We start from the raw sequence: 15,528 nt of genomic DNA, 5'->3' as shown, positions 1-15,528 counted from the left end.
TTTTATTACTTCCCTGAAACTGTTTATTAAGATTATCAAATCTTACAGAAAACTACAAATAGGTGCTTTTTAACCATCCTTTGGGTATGTCCTCTCCTGAAATACCATAAACGGTTTTGATTTTTCTAAAGTCTGAGAATGACTGTGAAACAATGAGTTGCAGGTATCCGAGAGGTGGGAGACTCGGCACAGAATTAATTTCCAAGGATAAACTAAATTCAGCCTTGTGGCTATATAAGTTCAATCCTTCTGGGTCTTTCTAAAAGGAATAACCCTCCTGCCAGTTCTAAAGCTCCTAAGCGCAATTCTATTTCCTATGGGCTCTTTATTAGAAACGAGAATTAGTCGTGAAACTCTCTTTTTCACGCCTACTAGTCAAGTTCAAGTTTTGTGGGCAAACAACAACAGCCAAAATAAATACGCTGGAGCCAACACTCAAGCCTCCGCCCCACTTCGGGGCTAAATTATGTGTAGGCTTGTTAGTTAAACAAGTTTGATACCGGGTGGAGGAGGGAAAGGGAGGAGCGCGGAACGGCCCGCCCCTTCGGGATGGGATTGGTTCCCTCTCTCCCTCAGCGGTTCATTTTGCATCTCGGTTGGATACCCCGAGAGAAATATGTCATTAAGGTGTCATCAAAATTAGTCCTGTAGGTGTGGGCTGCTCCCTAGGTTTTAGATTTTCAAAGGGACGGGCTTCATTGGCTCTGGAATCAAGTAGCTGAAACTGGTCTTTTGTAGCTTGAGAAATGTCACTGTAACAGGAGGCGCCAAGGAGCTTAAGGGTAATGCACACACAGTAGAGAAAATGACGAAAGTTCCTCAGGGGTTTGATTGCAGTTTCCTAAACGATGAAGAAGCCAGGAAGATCCTTCAGGTGCTGGAAAGAAATGAGGAGCTCCAGAGAGCAGAGAAGGAGAGGATCAGGTACCGAGCTAACTCTTTGTTCCCCCGGGTCTGGTGCACAGTTGAGGGGGGCGCCCGCGGCGTCCACCGAGCCCGGCGGGCGCGGAGCTGTCGCCGGGCAGCTGTCCGAGGCTCGGGGACGTGCAGCCTCCGCCCCGGGCGCGCGGCGCGGCAGGGGGAAATCTGAAGAACCTGGGAGGCCTGGCGGGTGCTCTTTGCAGACGCCGCCTCCCAGGCAGGCTGCTCGGCGAGCTCCGCTCCCGCCGCGCGGGGCGCGCCCCTGCCCTCGGCGCGCGGGCGGGCGCCTCGGCGCGTTTCTCTCCGCGTGGTTCCCGCGCGGCTGCCCCGCCCCTCGACCGCGACGCGTGGGCCGCAGTCGCTGCTTGCGGTCCGTCCGAGCGGGGTGGCAGGTCGCTCAGGTGTCCTCCAAGCCGCCGCGTGGCGTGGGCCGGGCGGACCCGTGAGACGGGGCGGGGAGCGCGGTCTTGGCCGGCGCGGACCCACGTGTTTGCAGAGTCCTCCGGGTCGTCCACTCTCGCCGCACACACTCTTGGAGAAACCTCCCCCTCTCCACCCACGGGGCCAGTCAGCAAGGCCCAGGAGAGCTGGCACCTCACTGAAGGTCAAGTGTTTCCCGCCTCAAGAGCTGGAGTTCGAGGAACTAGCCAAACGGTGTGGAGTGAATTTAGCTGAAACTGGGGACGCTTGGGGTCGCTAGAATGGTTTGATCCCCTCGTATGTGGTGCTTGGGAAAGATGAGTTGCTGCAGACCTTCACCCTTGACCTTATTGTGCGGTGTTACAGGTGAGGGATTAAGTTACCAGGAAATGAAATCCGGAGATAATTGCCTGAGATGTAAAGTAACCAATTTTTTTCTGCTGGGGAAGTGTGGGATAAGTCCTGGACTGAATTAAAGACTTTATCTGTCTTGGATTAAACCCACCCAAGGCCTTCTCCAGTGGACTGTGGAAGAAAATTCAAAGTATCAGTCTCGGACCAGAAAGTGTGGCATTGATTGGAATTTAGAAAGCCGTTTTGTTTGTGATCAACTTGTTGGTGATCTAAGTTCTGTGTTGTGACTTTCTTCCAGGCATCACACTTACCCACCCGCCAATACCCCAACAAAAAAACCTCCAAAGATACTCTGCACATAGGGAAACCCTTGCTGGTTTTTTAGAAGCAATTAGAATACACTGGGCCCAAAGCCCTGTCTTCACCAGATATGGCTAAGCCCATCTCCAGCCCCCAGAAATGACTCCTGTGGGGAGAAATGAATATTTGAAGTTTGAGGATGTGTATTTCATACCATCATAATCTGCCATTAGAAAAACAGGCTCTATCATTTCCTCAAACTGCAGAAGTGTGCCCTACTGAGCCCAGTATATCCATACACACACACACACACACACACACACACGCTTGTACCCACATGTGGTCACATGCAATATACACAGGCACACCCAACCTTGGAAAGGAGAGCTTTGCAGTTTGTCTTCAACACATACTCCAAAAGGACTAAGAAACTGGTTGCTCTCAGTGTGTGTTCTTGGAAGTGTTTGTTGTTTCTGGAGAGGATTGGACTTCTTAAGTGAACCCAGTATATTTGGGAGGAAAGTGAGGGTAGAATTAGGAAATAATGTGGAGGGTAGCTTCCACTGAAGATGTTATCAAGATCCTGCTAACTGTTCATGAAGTATAGTTTTTAGAAATAGTAATGTCATTTATTTTAAAATTCAAGGAAATTTTGACTTTTTGTATTTGACCTGATGCTTGCCTTGTTGTATTTTCTCTATAGCAGCCTATGATGCTCATGGCAGCTGACCTTAGAGGGAAGTGGAATTACACTTGGGTGGCAAAGGCCCTTAGGCTAGGCTTTAGAAGGAAGCCTAAAACACACTCATATCCTAACACACTCATATCCTAACTGGAGTATCAGCATAAAAAGCCATAATGCAAAGACAAAATCAATACTGTTAACTGCTAAACGAACTTTGAAAAATAATAATAATAAATAATTAAATGACACCATTAAAACAGGAAACTAATTTAAGGAAAGCAGACACTTGAGCCCAATGCTCGAGGCAATTATTTCTACTATTTTATTTTCCCCTGGTTGATTCCTGAGTTCCATTGTCAAATACCTATCACTGGATAGCGGTCTCCATGGGATTGCTCTGCTAATGAGCTCACACGCATCAGTTTTAGTAGCAGACACTGGCATGCAGAAAAGGCCTGCAATGACATATCAACTTGGTTCTTCTGCTCAATTTTTTATCATCATATTTTCCTAATCAAAAGTCAAGACGCATGACATATAAATCAAGGGTATTATTTGGAAGAAAATACAACATTCCCAAGAGATGCTCAGAGGCCTTTTTAACTATACTGAGAAACAGTCTCCAGGTCTCTTGACCGGGACAAAAAGAGAAGGGGTTAAATGTGGAAGCTTGGGATGTTTGCTGGTTAAGGCCTGTCTATGATAGCATTGAGCTGTCTACAAGACAACTAAGAAGTATCCTACAGTTAGAAATATAGGACTACAGTATCATGCAAGGCCAGAGGTATCCAGAGGTGGATCTTAATGGCATAGAACTAGCTGACTTCACTGTGCAGGAGATTGTAGCCTCACCTATAGGAGTGAGCTTCCCCTGATCTTCCTTCATTGGTACCAGAACTCTCTGACTCCACCTTACTGAGGAAGTATTTGCATTAAATATTATAATGTTTCAAATATATGAAGAGTTTATTCAAATTTTTAAGAAAATATGAAGATTCAAGTTGTTAAATAGGCAAAACATAGAAATAAGTCATTTATACTACTATATACAAACAGTAAACAAAACATATGGGAAAATGTTCACCCTAACAGTAATTTTTTAAAAAGAAAATTGAAGTAATCTCAGGATACCGTGTTGCACCTTTAAAAATAACAGAAAGACTTCGTGAAGTGAAATGGATACATTCTGCATGTTGTTAGTGGCATTTTAAATTGAATACTATCTTTTTGGTGAACAATATGCCAATACCTATGAAGACATGACTTGCTGTTGACCTAGTCATCCAATTCTTGGATGTTTCTCATTAGTAGGAGATTGAGGTGGAGAAGATGACCACACGAACATTTATTAAGTGCTGCCTTTTAGGTAATAATAGTTATTATTGTGATAATAATAATAATAGCTAACATTTATTGGTCTCTTACTATATACTAGGTACTGTATTAAACATGTTATATATATTTAATTAACCTCTCAATAACCTTAGGTACACACTTTAATTCCATTTCACAAAGCTGGAAACAACTTAGAAACAAAACATAGCATATGTTATGTCAGAGGAAAAACAAAACATATACTCTCAGATATTGCAGTTTTACCTGTAAGCAAAAGAGTGGGAATTTTCAAATCTAAGTAAGAGTGCAGTCATTACAAAGGACAGTTATGAAGATATCATTATGTTCCATCCAGTGTGATATTTTAGTTCCATATTTCTGACTACCTTGGTTGTTTTGTATGCACCTCAAGCTTTTCATGGATGGAGCGGTGGAAAAATATGTTTGAGGCATTGTTCTGTGAAAAAGCAGAACACAAAATACTGCTTAAGTTATTTCAGTTTCTTCCGAGCATCTGGGCACATGCTTAGCAACTAGAAGAAAATAAGTAAAAATTTGTTCATCTCCTTTCTGTGACTCTCTAGGGCCTCCCATAACTCCTGGCCTATGAGGAACATTCAGTAAATGTTTTCTGAAAGGTGTGGGCTTGCCCTGACAGCTGGGGGCTGGGCTCCGCTGCCCTCAAGCCCAACACTGCCAAGATGGGAAGGCAGGAATCCTGGGCACATGCCACCTGGCTCTGGGAAGGCAGATGAGGGGAAGGGTGTAGGATTTCATGGCTTAAAGGAGAGGGAGGCCCTATTCTCAAGGTTCCTGTCTGTATCAGTTCAGTTCAGTTCAGTCGCTCAGTCGTGTCCGACTCTGCGACCCCATGAATCGCAGCACGCCAGGCCTCCCTGTCCATCACCAACTCCTGGAGTTCACTCAGACTCACGTCCATCAAGTCAGTGATGCCATCCAGCCATCTCATCCTCTGTCATCCCCTTTTCCTCCTGCCCCCAGTCCCTCCCAGCGTCAAAGTCTTTTCCAATGAGTCAACTCTTCACATGAGGTGGCCAAAGTACTGGAGTTTCAGCTTTAGCATCATTCCTTCCAAAGAAATCCCAGGGCTGATCTCCTTCAGAATGGATTGTATAGCCCCTTGTAAATAGTTGATGAAGGAATTAATGGTCTGCACTGGCTAGAGTCAGAGGTTTCTGCAGTCCCTTGCTTTTCTTCCCATTTCTCAGTCTCTGTTTCACCTTTTCATTGCCCAGTAACCTCTGAAGGATGGGATTTCTCCCTCCTGAACCCTGTCATGGACTATAATCACCCTGTTACATGTGTCCTCTTCAATCCTGTGAGTTTGGGATCTGAGCTACAGAAATTCTCTGAGATCCCGTAACAGAAGTGAAAAACTACAACTGAAATTCCAGTCCATCAGTTATACTTCATTTTGGATTGTGGAAAGGTTTTTTTCCTGGAAGTGTTAACTTGGGTATGACTTTTTGGGCCTGGTACAGTCTGTGGTTCTAGCTGCAGTGAAGAGAAATGGCAGAAAGTTTAAATCACGATCGGCAAGTGAAAAATTTCCCCTTACTGCTCTCACACCTTGGAGAAAATATACATCTGTGTGTATATATCATGTGTATAAATATGATAAATAGAATAAAATGTGAAAAGCATCTTCCATTTTACAAAAGTCTTTGGAAAACCCAACTACCTATCACCCTCACCACGCCCATCTCATAAGTGTGACTGAAAGTACTAAGAGATTATATCAAGTAGTCAGCTCATTGAAGAGACAACAATAAATCAAAATGTGTGTTTTTTTCTATTGCAGAAAACTTATAAAGTATAAGATGTTATAGCACCTGATGTAATTAAGTTAAAAAAATGGCACGTCTAGATTTAGACTCTTTGCTCAGTGGCAAGATTGCAGCCCAGGATGGTTTTCCCATGCTTAGCTGTTTCAGTTGATTTACACTAGTGTACCTGAGCTGTGGCTCAGTCTTGAGGAGGTCTGTATATATCAAAGTGGTGAAGTAATTGATAGCTGGTGGCAACTGCAGCATTCTGCAGAGATTAAAAGCCAGATACACAGGTCTCCTTTCTCTCTTAGGCTTTCTGCCTGCTTTCTCCTCTCCCAGCAGGTGAAATCTGCCTCTGGCAAGGACAGACTCAAGAAACATTGGATACCTATTAATGGGGCATCTGTTATGTGCCAGACCCTGTGCTGACCTTGAGGATACAGCAAAGAAATTCTGCTGCAAATGGCTTCAATCTATGAAAGTTTTTGGTTGATGGTAAACCCTGTAAGATGAAGAGTTCATATATATGTAGCGTGCTCTCATGGAGCCCTGCATGGCTGAGGAAGGGACTGTGAGAACTGCCTGGAGGTCATCGGGATGCCCTATAGGCTGGAGTGTTCTGATAATGTAACAAAGAATGGGGTCAACATCATGGATCTGTGATGTGTCTGCACTTTTCAATAACATCCAGTTGAGTTAATTCCTTTAAATTGAGGGGAAAGCTTTCTCTCAGACAAATTCTCCTGTCTAATTGCTCCTTAAATTGGTCTCTGTGGGCAATACATGTGGAACTACTATACTATTATAGTTCCACATCTAATCTGTAGAAATAAATAAAAGAGTTAAGGCTCAGAATAACCAAATAAGGTGCGTTTACAGCTTATTGTACAAGTGAGTTTGTTTTAGTGACCTTAGGAATTATTGACCTTTCATAATTTTTACTTTTTGAGTTTTTTTTAAATATAGGCAAACTGAAAATATATTAAGTAGATCAGAAGTTAGATGTGGGTCTTTTCAGCTAAGAGTGGAAAAAAGGTTGAGACACTTAGATGAAGAAATATGCTTGGCTGCATTTTGTTCTTACAATGAAGAGGGCTGAAATGCAGCCATGTGGGAAGTCTGCTTGAGAGAGTGGTGTTGGCAGATAATGACAGGAGCCTGGTAAATAAGGGCTTTCCTGGTGGCTCAGCAGTAAAGAATCTGCCTGCCAGTGTAGAAGACATGGTTTCAATCCCTGGGTCAGGAAGATCCTCTAGAGAAGGAAATGGTAACCCACTCTAGTATTCTTGCCTGGAAAATCCCATGGGCAGAGGAGCCTGGTGGGCTACAGTCCATGGGGTCGCAAAAGAATCAGACATGACTTGGCAACTAAACAACAACAAATCCCAAGGTTGATGATTAGTGCCCTAGTTAGGTTTTGTGACATTTTAACTCTTAAAGTTAGTTTTTATCCTCATCCTAATCTAATAAAGCAGGTATTTTTTTTTCAAAAGTTAACAACAGCGGCAACAGTAATAATAGCTCTTATTTATTGATTACTTGCTCTGTGCTAAACTCTTCATATCCATTATCTCCTTTATTTTTACAACAATCTGATGAATTGAAGGATATTTTTAGTCTCCATTCAGAAGAAGTTTAGGGAGGATAAGTAACTTGATTGAGATAATATTGCTAAGAAGCACTGGATTTGTGGACTCCATCAGCACTTAAATCACTGTGCGGTACTGCTTTCTACAATGAAGTTGAAGTGATTATCCTCACATTGTCATGTAGCTTGTAACAGAACCAGCACTGAGATCTTTGCACTTATAGATCTTGCTATTCACTGACCATAAAAATAGAGAACATACAATTCTAGGTTATTACTAAGGAAAAGAACATAATGGATATTGGAGGGCCACTAATGGTATTTGCCATATATACAGGAAAATTGCCAGCAACTGTTGTCAAGGGAAATAATCAATAAACAATATAATAGGAATAGAAAGGAGTTTTACCTGAGCCAATAAGGACTTATAGCCCCCCAAACAGCCTTTCAGATAACTCTGAAGAACTTCTCTGGAGAAGCATGGTTTTCAACACAGTTTTGTATATTTTCAGAGCAAAGAACATCAAACAAGTCAAGGATACATTCCTTCAAATTAAAAAAAAAAAAAAGAAAACAGTTCAGCATGTACATACCAAGTCAGTACAGCCTTAGCACCTGGGAAAGGAGTCTTATCATTTAAATAGTACTAGTATTGGTATCCGAGGAAGGGAAGCATTTAATCTTTATTTTTAACATGCACATTCTTTACTTTTTTACATTCTGCCCTTTTCTTTAATAATTAAAGCAGATATACAATGTCTGTACACACAGACTGTTTTAGTTAGCACAAAGTTCAGGTTTACTTGTGTATAAGCCAGAATGACTTCCTCGTACCTCAATATGTGAAATTTTCTCTTATCACTGTTTTTTTAAAAAGTATATATGCATTTTGTAAGGATATACTGTAAACTACTAAGATGGTTATCTCTTGGGTGTGATATTTATAGGAACTCTAACCATTTTATTATTATTTTATTCCTTAAAATTATTATAGATTTTTTAATTCTTTTGATAATAAAGAAATGCAAGAGATATAAAATAACTATATTGTCCTTCATAAATATGACTTTAAATATCTGAATATTTTTCTGCCCTTTACTTGATAATGTTTTATACATTTTGTAATGTTAATATATTCATGGGTAAGTTCATTTCTATACATCAGTCTGGAGTTCCTGTGGTCAAGGATTGTCTCAGGGATGGAGAGCCTCATACACCTAGTAGGTACTCAATTCCTAATTAAGGGAACCTTAACTACTCCTGTGAGGGAACACAAGTAAGGGAAGGATAGATCTGGGGATATGACATAAAGGACAAAGAAGGTCAAGTTAAGGTTAGTCAGAAAATATTTTTCTTCCTATTAACACATTTGAGTTTTAAAACTGAGAACCAGTTGGCTAAGAGCCTTGCTGAAGCAACTCGGGTCTGTTTTTCTGCAGTTAGTTACTGCACAGGCCATAATATTGAGAACCTTAGGCTCACCTCACTCTCCTCAGGAATGTTTCCTTATTGGCATTGCCAATGGCCCTATCTAAAGGCTGTACTCAAAACACCAGCTTGGCATACCACAGGAGCCAGCTTCCTCATTCCTCTGTGTGTTAGACTTTCTAGTGATGAAAGAGGAAATTGGGGGCTACAGCGACACCAAACTCCCACTTTCCAAAGAAAGGTTGTGGTGTTTTATATTTATATCAAGTTTGCCTTGGTTTCAACTTTAAAACAACACATGTAATGGTAGTTAAGGAGGGAGCAGTCTGAGCTGAGCTGGGAGAGGGTAACCTGGCAACCACTGGTCTGTTCTGCAGATCTGTGGTAAAGAGCTGGCCTCCAGGTGTCAGGAAGGGCGCACCCTCTGAAGGCACTTGAGTAGACTCTGTTCCAGGGCTCTCCCAGGAACTCTGCTGGTTCCTGGGCTGGTGGCAGTGTAACTCCGGTCTTCACATGGCATTCTCCCTATGTGTGTATCTGCCTCTGCCGTCTAAATTTTGCCCTCTCCATAAGGACACCAATCATACTGAATTAGAGCCCACACTAAACACCTCATTTTAGCTTGATTACCTTTGTAAAGACCCTGTCTCCAAATAAGGTACTAAGGGTTAGGACTCCAGCATATCTTTTTTGGAGGACACAATTTAATACATAACAGTAAGGCTCGTTCTCTATTTTAAAATAAATTACTGTAAACCACTATATTAACAATCTAAAAAAGAAATACATGTGATCATATCAATTGATGCAGAAAAGGCCTTGATAAAAACTCATGGCAAGGAAGAAATAGACCCTGAAAAAAGGCATCTAAAAAAATCTTTTAGCTAACATAATACCTAATGGTATAAGACTGCTTTCCCCCTTAAGATTGAAAACAAGACAAGATGTACAATCAATCTTACCATTCCTATTTAACATCATGCTTGAGGTCCTAGACAGGCAGAGAAGAAAAAGATACACATATCAGAAAGGAAGAAATAAAACTATCCATATTTGCTAATGACATGATTGTTTACAAAGAAAAAAATCTAGCAAAAGAAAAAAATCCTAGAACTAATAAGTGACTTTAACAAGGTGGTAGGATACAAGATTAATATATAAAAACCTATTGTATTACCATATACTAATAATGAACAATTAGAAATCTAATTTTTATGGAAGAACAAAGGAACTGAATAGACAAAGCAATTTTGAAAAAAAGAAAATTGAAAGAATCACACTAATTGATTTTAAGACTTACTATAAAGTCATAGTAATCAAGATATCATAGTATTTGTGAAGGGGAAAATTTATGTGATTTAATGGAACAGAATATAGTCCAGAAACAGAGCCCCAAAATATAGCCAATTGATTTTTTTCACAAAGGTATGAAAGCAATTCAATGACGGATAGTCTTTTTCAACAAATGGTGTTGGAATACTTGGACACAAGGCCAAAAAAATCTCATCACCTCAAAATTAAACTCATTAAATAGTTACTCTTTGAAAGATAAATACCATATGCTATCATGTATATGTAGAATCTAAAATATGACACAAGTAAACTTATCTATGAAACAGACTCACAGACATAAAGAACAGACTTGTGATTGTGTTGCCATGGGGGAGAAGGAAGGGGGAGGGATGGATTGGGAGTTTCAGATTAGCATATGCAAATTTATATATACGGAATGGATAAACAGCAAGGTCCTACTGTATAGCACAGGCAACTGTATTCAATAAACTGTGATAAACCACAATGGAAAAGAATATGAAAACCAATGAGTCACTTTGGTATATTAACAACAGGATTAACACAACATTGTAAATCAACTATACTTCAGTGAAATTAATTTTTTTTAAAGTTATTCCTTATTCATGCTCCCTCCAATTGCTGGCAGCCACCAATCAGCTTTCTGTCTATATGTATCTACCTCTACTGGACATTTCATATAATTGAACCTTCCATGTGATATGTAACCTTTTGTACCCACTTTACTCAGTGTGTTTTGACGTCTGTCTACCTTGTAGCATCTATCTGTACTTCGTTCTTTTTAAAAAATTGTTCTGAATGATATTTCATTATATGTTTATACCACAATTTGTTTATTCATTCTTCATAAACATTTGGGTTGTTTCCACCTTTTGTCTATTGTGAATAGTGCTGCTATGAACATTTATCTACAAGGATTTTGAGTACCTGTTCTCCTTTCTTTTGGGTGTATACCCAGGAGTGGAATTACTGTGACATTTGCTAATTCTGGGTTTAACTTTTTAGGAACCATCAAAACTATTTTCATCCACACTCACTTTCATATAATTGTAATAGTATTATGTATATTTTTATGTGTAATATCTGACATAAAAATAACCCCTTCAAATTAAAGACTCTTAGTCAACATTTTTTGTGGCTGTATACTATTCTTCTATGTGTATTTTATAATTAATCATTCCAATATTTTAGGTACTTCAATTTTCTCTTATTCTTTTTTGTTTCTCATTGCTATTGTTAACAAATTCAAGGTCATACTGCTTACTATACTACACGCCTATAAACTGAGAGATGAGTTGTTGGGGCTACTTTACTTAGAAAGCCAGCAGATCAAGAAGATGATGAACTAGTATCCCAAAGAATCATCTTACCTGAGTTAGAATTTGGGCTTCTTTTATACCTGGAGGGGAGGGGATGTGGCTGGTTGTTGCAAACTTCTTGATGCCAGAATTCTTTGTTTTTTTGCATCTATACATTTAGGTGTGGTCACAGTGTTCTTACAAACCTCCAACAAGACAAATATTATTCTCTGTTCTGCAACTTTTTATCTCTATATGAGTGGGGAAAGTGTTATGCCTTTAAAGATAAGAGCCTTGAGAACGGGCTATCCTGTATATTTCAAGTTACAGGCAACATTATTTTACAAATGGTTCAGAACCAGCATGACTAAGCACAAGCAACAGAGCACAAAGATTAGGGATAAAGGAATAGATTCAATATGGAATCAGGTTTGTTATGCTGTGTTACACTATGTTAAATAATGTCATTATAAATATTTGTGCTTACATCCTTAATTCAATTAAAAGTGTCTTTCAGATAAATTCTGGGCTTCCCTGGTGGCTCAGCTGGTGAAAAATCCGCCTGCAATACAGGAGACCATGGTTCAATTCCTGGGTTGGGAAGTTCCCCTGGAGAAGGGATAGGCTACCCACTCCAGTATTCTTGGGCTTCCCTGGTAGCTCAAATGGTAAATAATCTGCCTGCAATGCGGGAGACCTGGGTCTTGTATTCTTGCCTGGAGAATCACCAGAGGAGACTGGCGGGCTACTGTCTGTGCGGTCGCAAAGAGTCGGACACAACTGAGGGACTAAGCACAGCTAGGTAAATTCCAGCGTAGAATCATTATTCTATAATATAAATATTTTCTAAATTCTTGTTTTATGTTGGGAAGTGATTTCCAAAAAGTTCTACCAAATTGTACTTTGACTTGCAGCAGAAACTGTCCTTCCTGGGACTGAATTGTACTATTATTTTTAATCTTTGCTAATTTTGTAGGCTAAAAATTCTTATACTAGATTTAATTTCTGAAACTGTGGTTATTATGAATTTGAACTTTTTTCATATGTTTACTATTAATTTACATTTCATAATTTATGAATTATCTATTTATACCTTTGCCTATTTGTATTTCAGAATTTATATTCAGAAAGCTTCTTTTCACAAATAACAAATCTAATCATGGCTTTAATACATTGGGAATAAATTTTTTGGAAATAACAAGGTATCTGGAAATAGGTCTGCTAGCTGGTTTAATGGTTTAGGATGCCAGGTTGGTCCCTTTGCAATGAAAGATGGCTACAACTGCTCCAAACACCACATCCATATTCAAGGCAGGAGAGAGGGGATAAGGGTGCAGCCAACTACATCTGTCCATTTGATTATGAAAGTGAAAGCTTTGCTGAATGCTATCCCGGCACACCTCCCCTTAACTCTCATTGACTAAATCCAGGTCATAAAGCCACCCGTTGCTGCAAGGGAATTGAAAATCAAGGAGTCGGATTTAAATGTTAGACAAATCATTTGTGATCCATCCTCTGGGACTGCATATTTTGATGCCCACAACAAAATCAAAAAGGGGGGAAACTAGGGGAATGGATTCTAGAAAGCAAACACCACTATGACACAGAGTCTTAATGGGGTTTTTTCTTACTGCTTTATATGTTTCTCTATACATGAAGGAAATTGACTTTTGTCCTATTTATGACAAATATGGAGAAATAAATGGCAACCCACTCCAGTTTTCTTGCCTGGAGAATCCCAGGGACAGAGGAGCCTGGTGGGCTGCCATCTATGGGGTTGCACAGAGTCGAACACAACTAAAGTGACTTAGCAGCAGCAGCAGCAGCATAACAAATATATTTCACAGATTTCATTGCACTTCTACTTATCTAAGAAAAGGATTTTTAAAATATTTTATATAATAAAATGTAACCAGTCAGTCCTAGAGGAAATCAACCCTGAATATTCATTTGAAGGACTGGTGCTGAAACTGAAGCTCCAATACTTTGGCCACCTGATGCGAAGAGCCAACTCATTGGAAAAGAGCCTGATGCTGGGAAAGATTGAAGGCAGGAGAAGTGGGCAACAGAGGATGAAATGGCTGGATGGCATCATTGACTCAATGGACATGAGTTTGAGCAAACTTTGGCAGATAGTGAAAGACAGGGAAGCCTGGCATGCTGAAGTTCATGGGGATGGACAGGACTGAGTGACTGAAGAACAATTAAGTTTAAATTTTTTTCTTTTTGTTTTTTTAGAAGCAGGCAGGGTTAGCCAAGCCCTACAGATTAGGATCCTTCAAGAGAAACTGGGACCTTGGCAGACCTGTTCAGGGATTTGGAAACCTGGGAGAGACAGTTGGTACTGGAAGTTCCTCATAAGGCAAAGGGAGGAGAAATACCCTGACTTTTCCCTTCTAGACCTCCAGTTCCTGCCAGTGTCTGGCTTAAGCCAGCTGGAAGCCTCAAACTTCTAGTTGAGCCTGAGAAGTGTACTTACAGTAGTCATCTTCCAACAGCACAGAGCAGGGAAAGAAGTTTCTCGTCCTCTTCTTCCTCCTCCATCCCAGTTGCCCTCTTCTATCATCCTGTAAATTCTGCTTTGTCTCACTTCCCAGCCTTATATTGCTAAGGCTCTGTTTCCCTGCCAGAAAATTCTCTTCAGTTTTCTTTCTGATTATCCTGCACTCACTGTTCATGCCCTGTCTGCCCTTTCACAGTTTCTGTCTCTTGCTTCAGCATCTTTTGAGAGTTGCCCTGTTCTTCTCTTGCTTCTCTGTGATGCTGCTTCTCCCCATCCTTCTGGGTGTCGTGGTCAGTCTCCAATACGCTCAGGTTAGTCAGGGTCTTTGGATGGAAAGGAGGAGTCAGTCAGGGCCCCTTAGATAGAGAGGGCTTTGCCCAAAGGTTACATGTGGGCTGAATCTGGAACTTGAAGGATTTGGGAAACCAAGGCAACTCCAGGGACCAGCTACACTGCTTGCCTGTCAGAGCCTAGCCTGTCCTTCTAGGATGTCTTTGATTCTCTCACTTCATGCTGTGCATTTTCAACTGGCTGACTGTACATTCTCTGGTCCAGATTCTGATGTTCATGGCCATTATGGCAGGTCACGTGATGCACTTCTAGCCTGCCTGTGAATGGGTTGCCCTAGGATCAGAATCCAACCTGTGGTACCTCCTAGGGAAAACTTATTGCTGGATTTCCTAAGTGGGAGCTGTAGACCATTCCAGTTCAGCTCACGGTGATAAAATGTTGACTTGGTAGGTACTAAGATTCACCTGTCTGGAGGGGTTGCACCTGGGTTCTCTGTACTCACTCTGTGTCTCCTCTCTGTGTGCCTACCTGGGCGGTAAGATACATTTGATGTGTCTGCTTGGCTTTTGTGATGACAAGTCTTGACTGCAGGCTCTGCCAAGGCAGAGATTCTCAACCCTGGCTGAAATGACAGCCACCTGGGGAACTCTCAAAACGTCTGATGCCATGTCCCACCCTGACCTTCCAGCCAAATTGGTCTGTGATGGGGGAAGCATAGATGTTTTTCAGAGCTTCCAAATGACTCTAATATGCATAAGAGATCCTATCTTGGTTGCCAGGACATTAGGTTGTGACTTCACCTACAGGCCACTCCTTTACATAAATTGAGGGACTGTTGATTTCTCAGAAAATCCTGTGGTTTGGGAAGGGGAAGCCTGGAGTCTTGGAGGGCTATGCCTGACACAAATGTAAAAAGCCTCATTTCTAGTACTTAAAAATTACTTGGCAAGATCAAAAGGACCTTCTGCCCCTAAAGCTGTTTAGTCTGACAGTTGGAAGAATTTCTTTTTCACTTTCTGCTGTTTTTGTTTTCTTTTACTGCCCACTGTGTGGTTACACAAATACAAATGCTGTAATATTCAGGAGCTGATTAGCTAGCTCCTGGCTATGAACTCCCTTCCCTGAACCGAGCCCTGGTCATACTTCACATTGACTGTTGAGTGGTTATGTTCAATATGAGAAAATAGGACATAGTTAAAGAAGGACAACACGGAAGTCCAAAGAGTTTCTGAAAAGGTAAAGCATCCTGCTTTCACTACAAGTTGGTCAAAAGAAAGAGGAAGGAATTAGATCTCTTTCTTTGC

The 15,528-nt window shown here is 40.9% G+C and overlaps 1 protein-coding gene across 1 annotated transcript in view; it reads left to right on the top strand.

Moving 5' to 3' along the window:
- Window positions 1–656: 656 nt before the first annotated feature.
- The window catches only part of EXPH5 (exophilin 5), a 93,731-nt gene continuing 78,859 nt past the window's right edge, over window positions 657–15,528 (top strand). Inside the window, exon 1 of the mRNA XM_040257928.1 lies at window positions 657–924. Coding sequence (XP_040113862.1) covers window positions 806–924 — 119 coding nt within the window. The 5' untranslated portion in view covers window positions 657–805. The remainder of the gene's footprint in view (window positions 925–15,528) is intronic.

Source organism: Oryx dammah, unplaced genomic scaffold (assembly GCF_014754425.2).
Source record: "Oryx dammah isolate SB20612 unplaced genomic scaffold, SCBI_Odam_1.1 HiC_scaffold_17, whole genome shotgun sequence".
Lineage (NCBI taxonomy): Eukaryota > Metazoa > Chordata > Mammalia > Artiodactyla > Bovidae > Oryx > Oryx dammah.
Note: the sequence above shows the minus strand (reverse complement) of the source record. Positions and strands in the feature narration are given on the sequence as shown.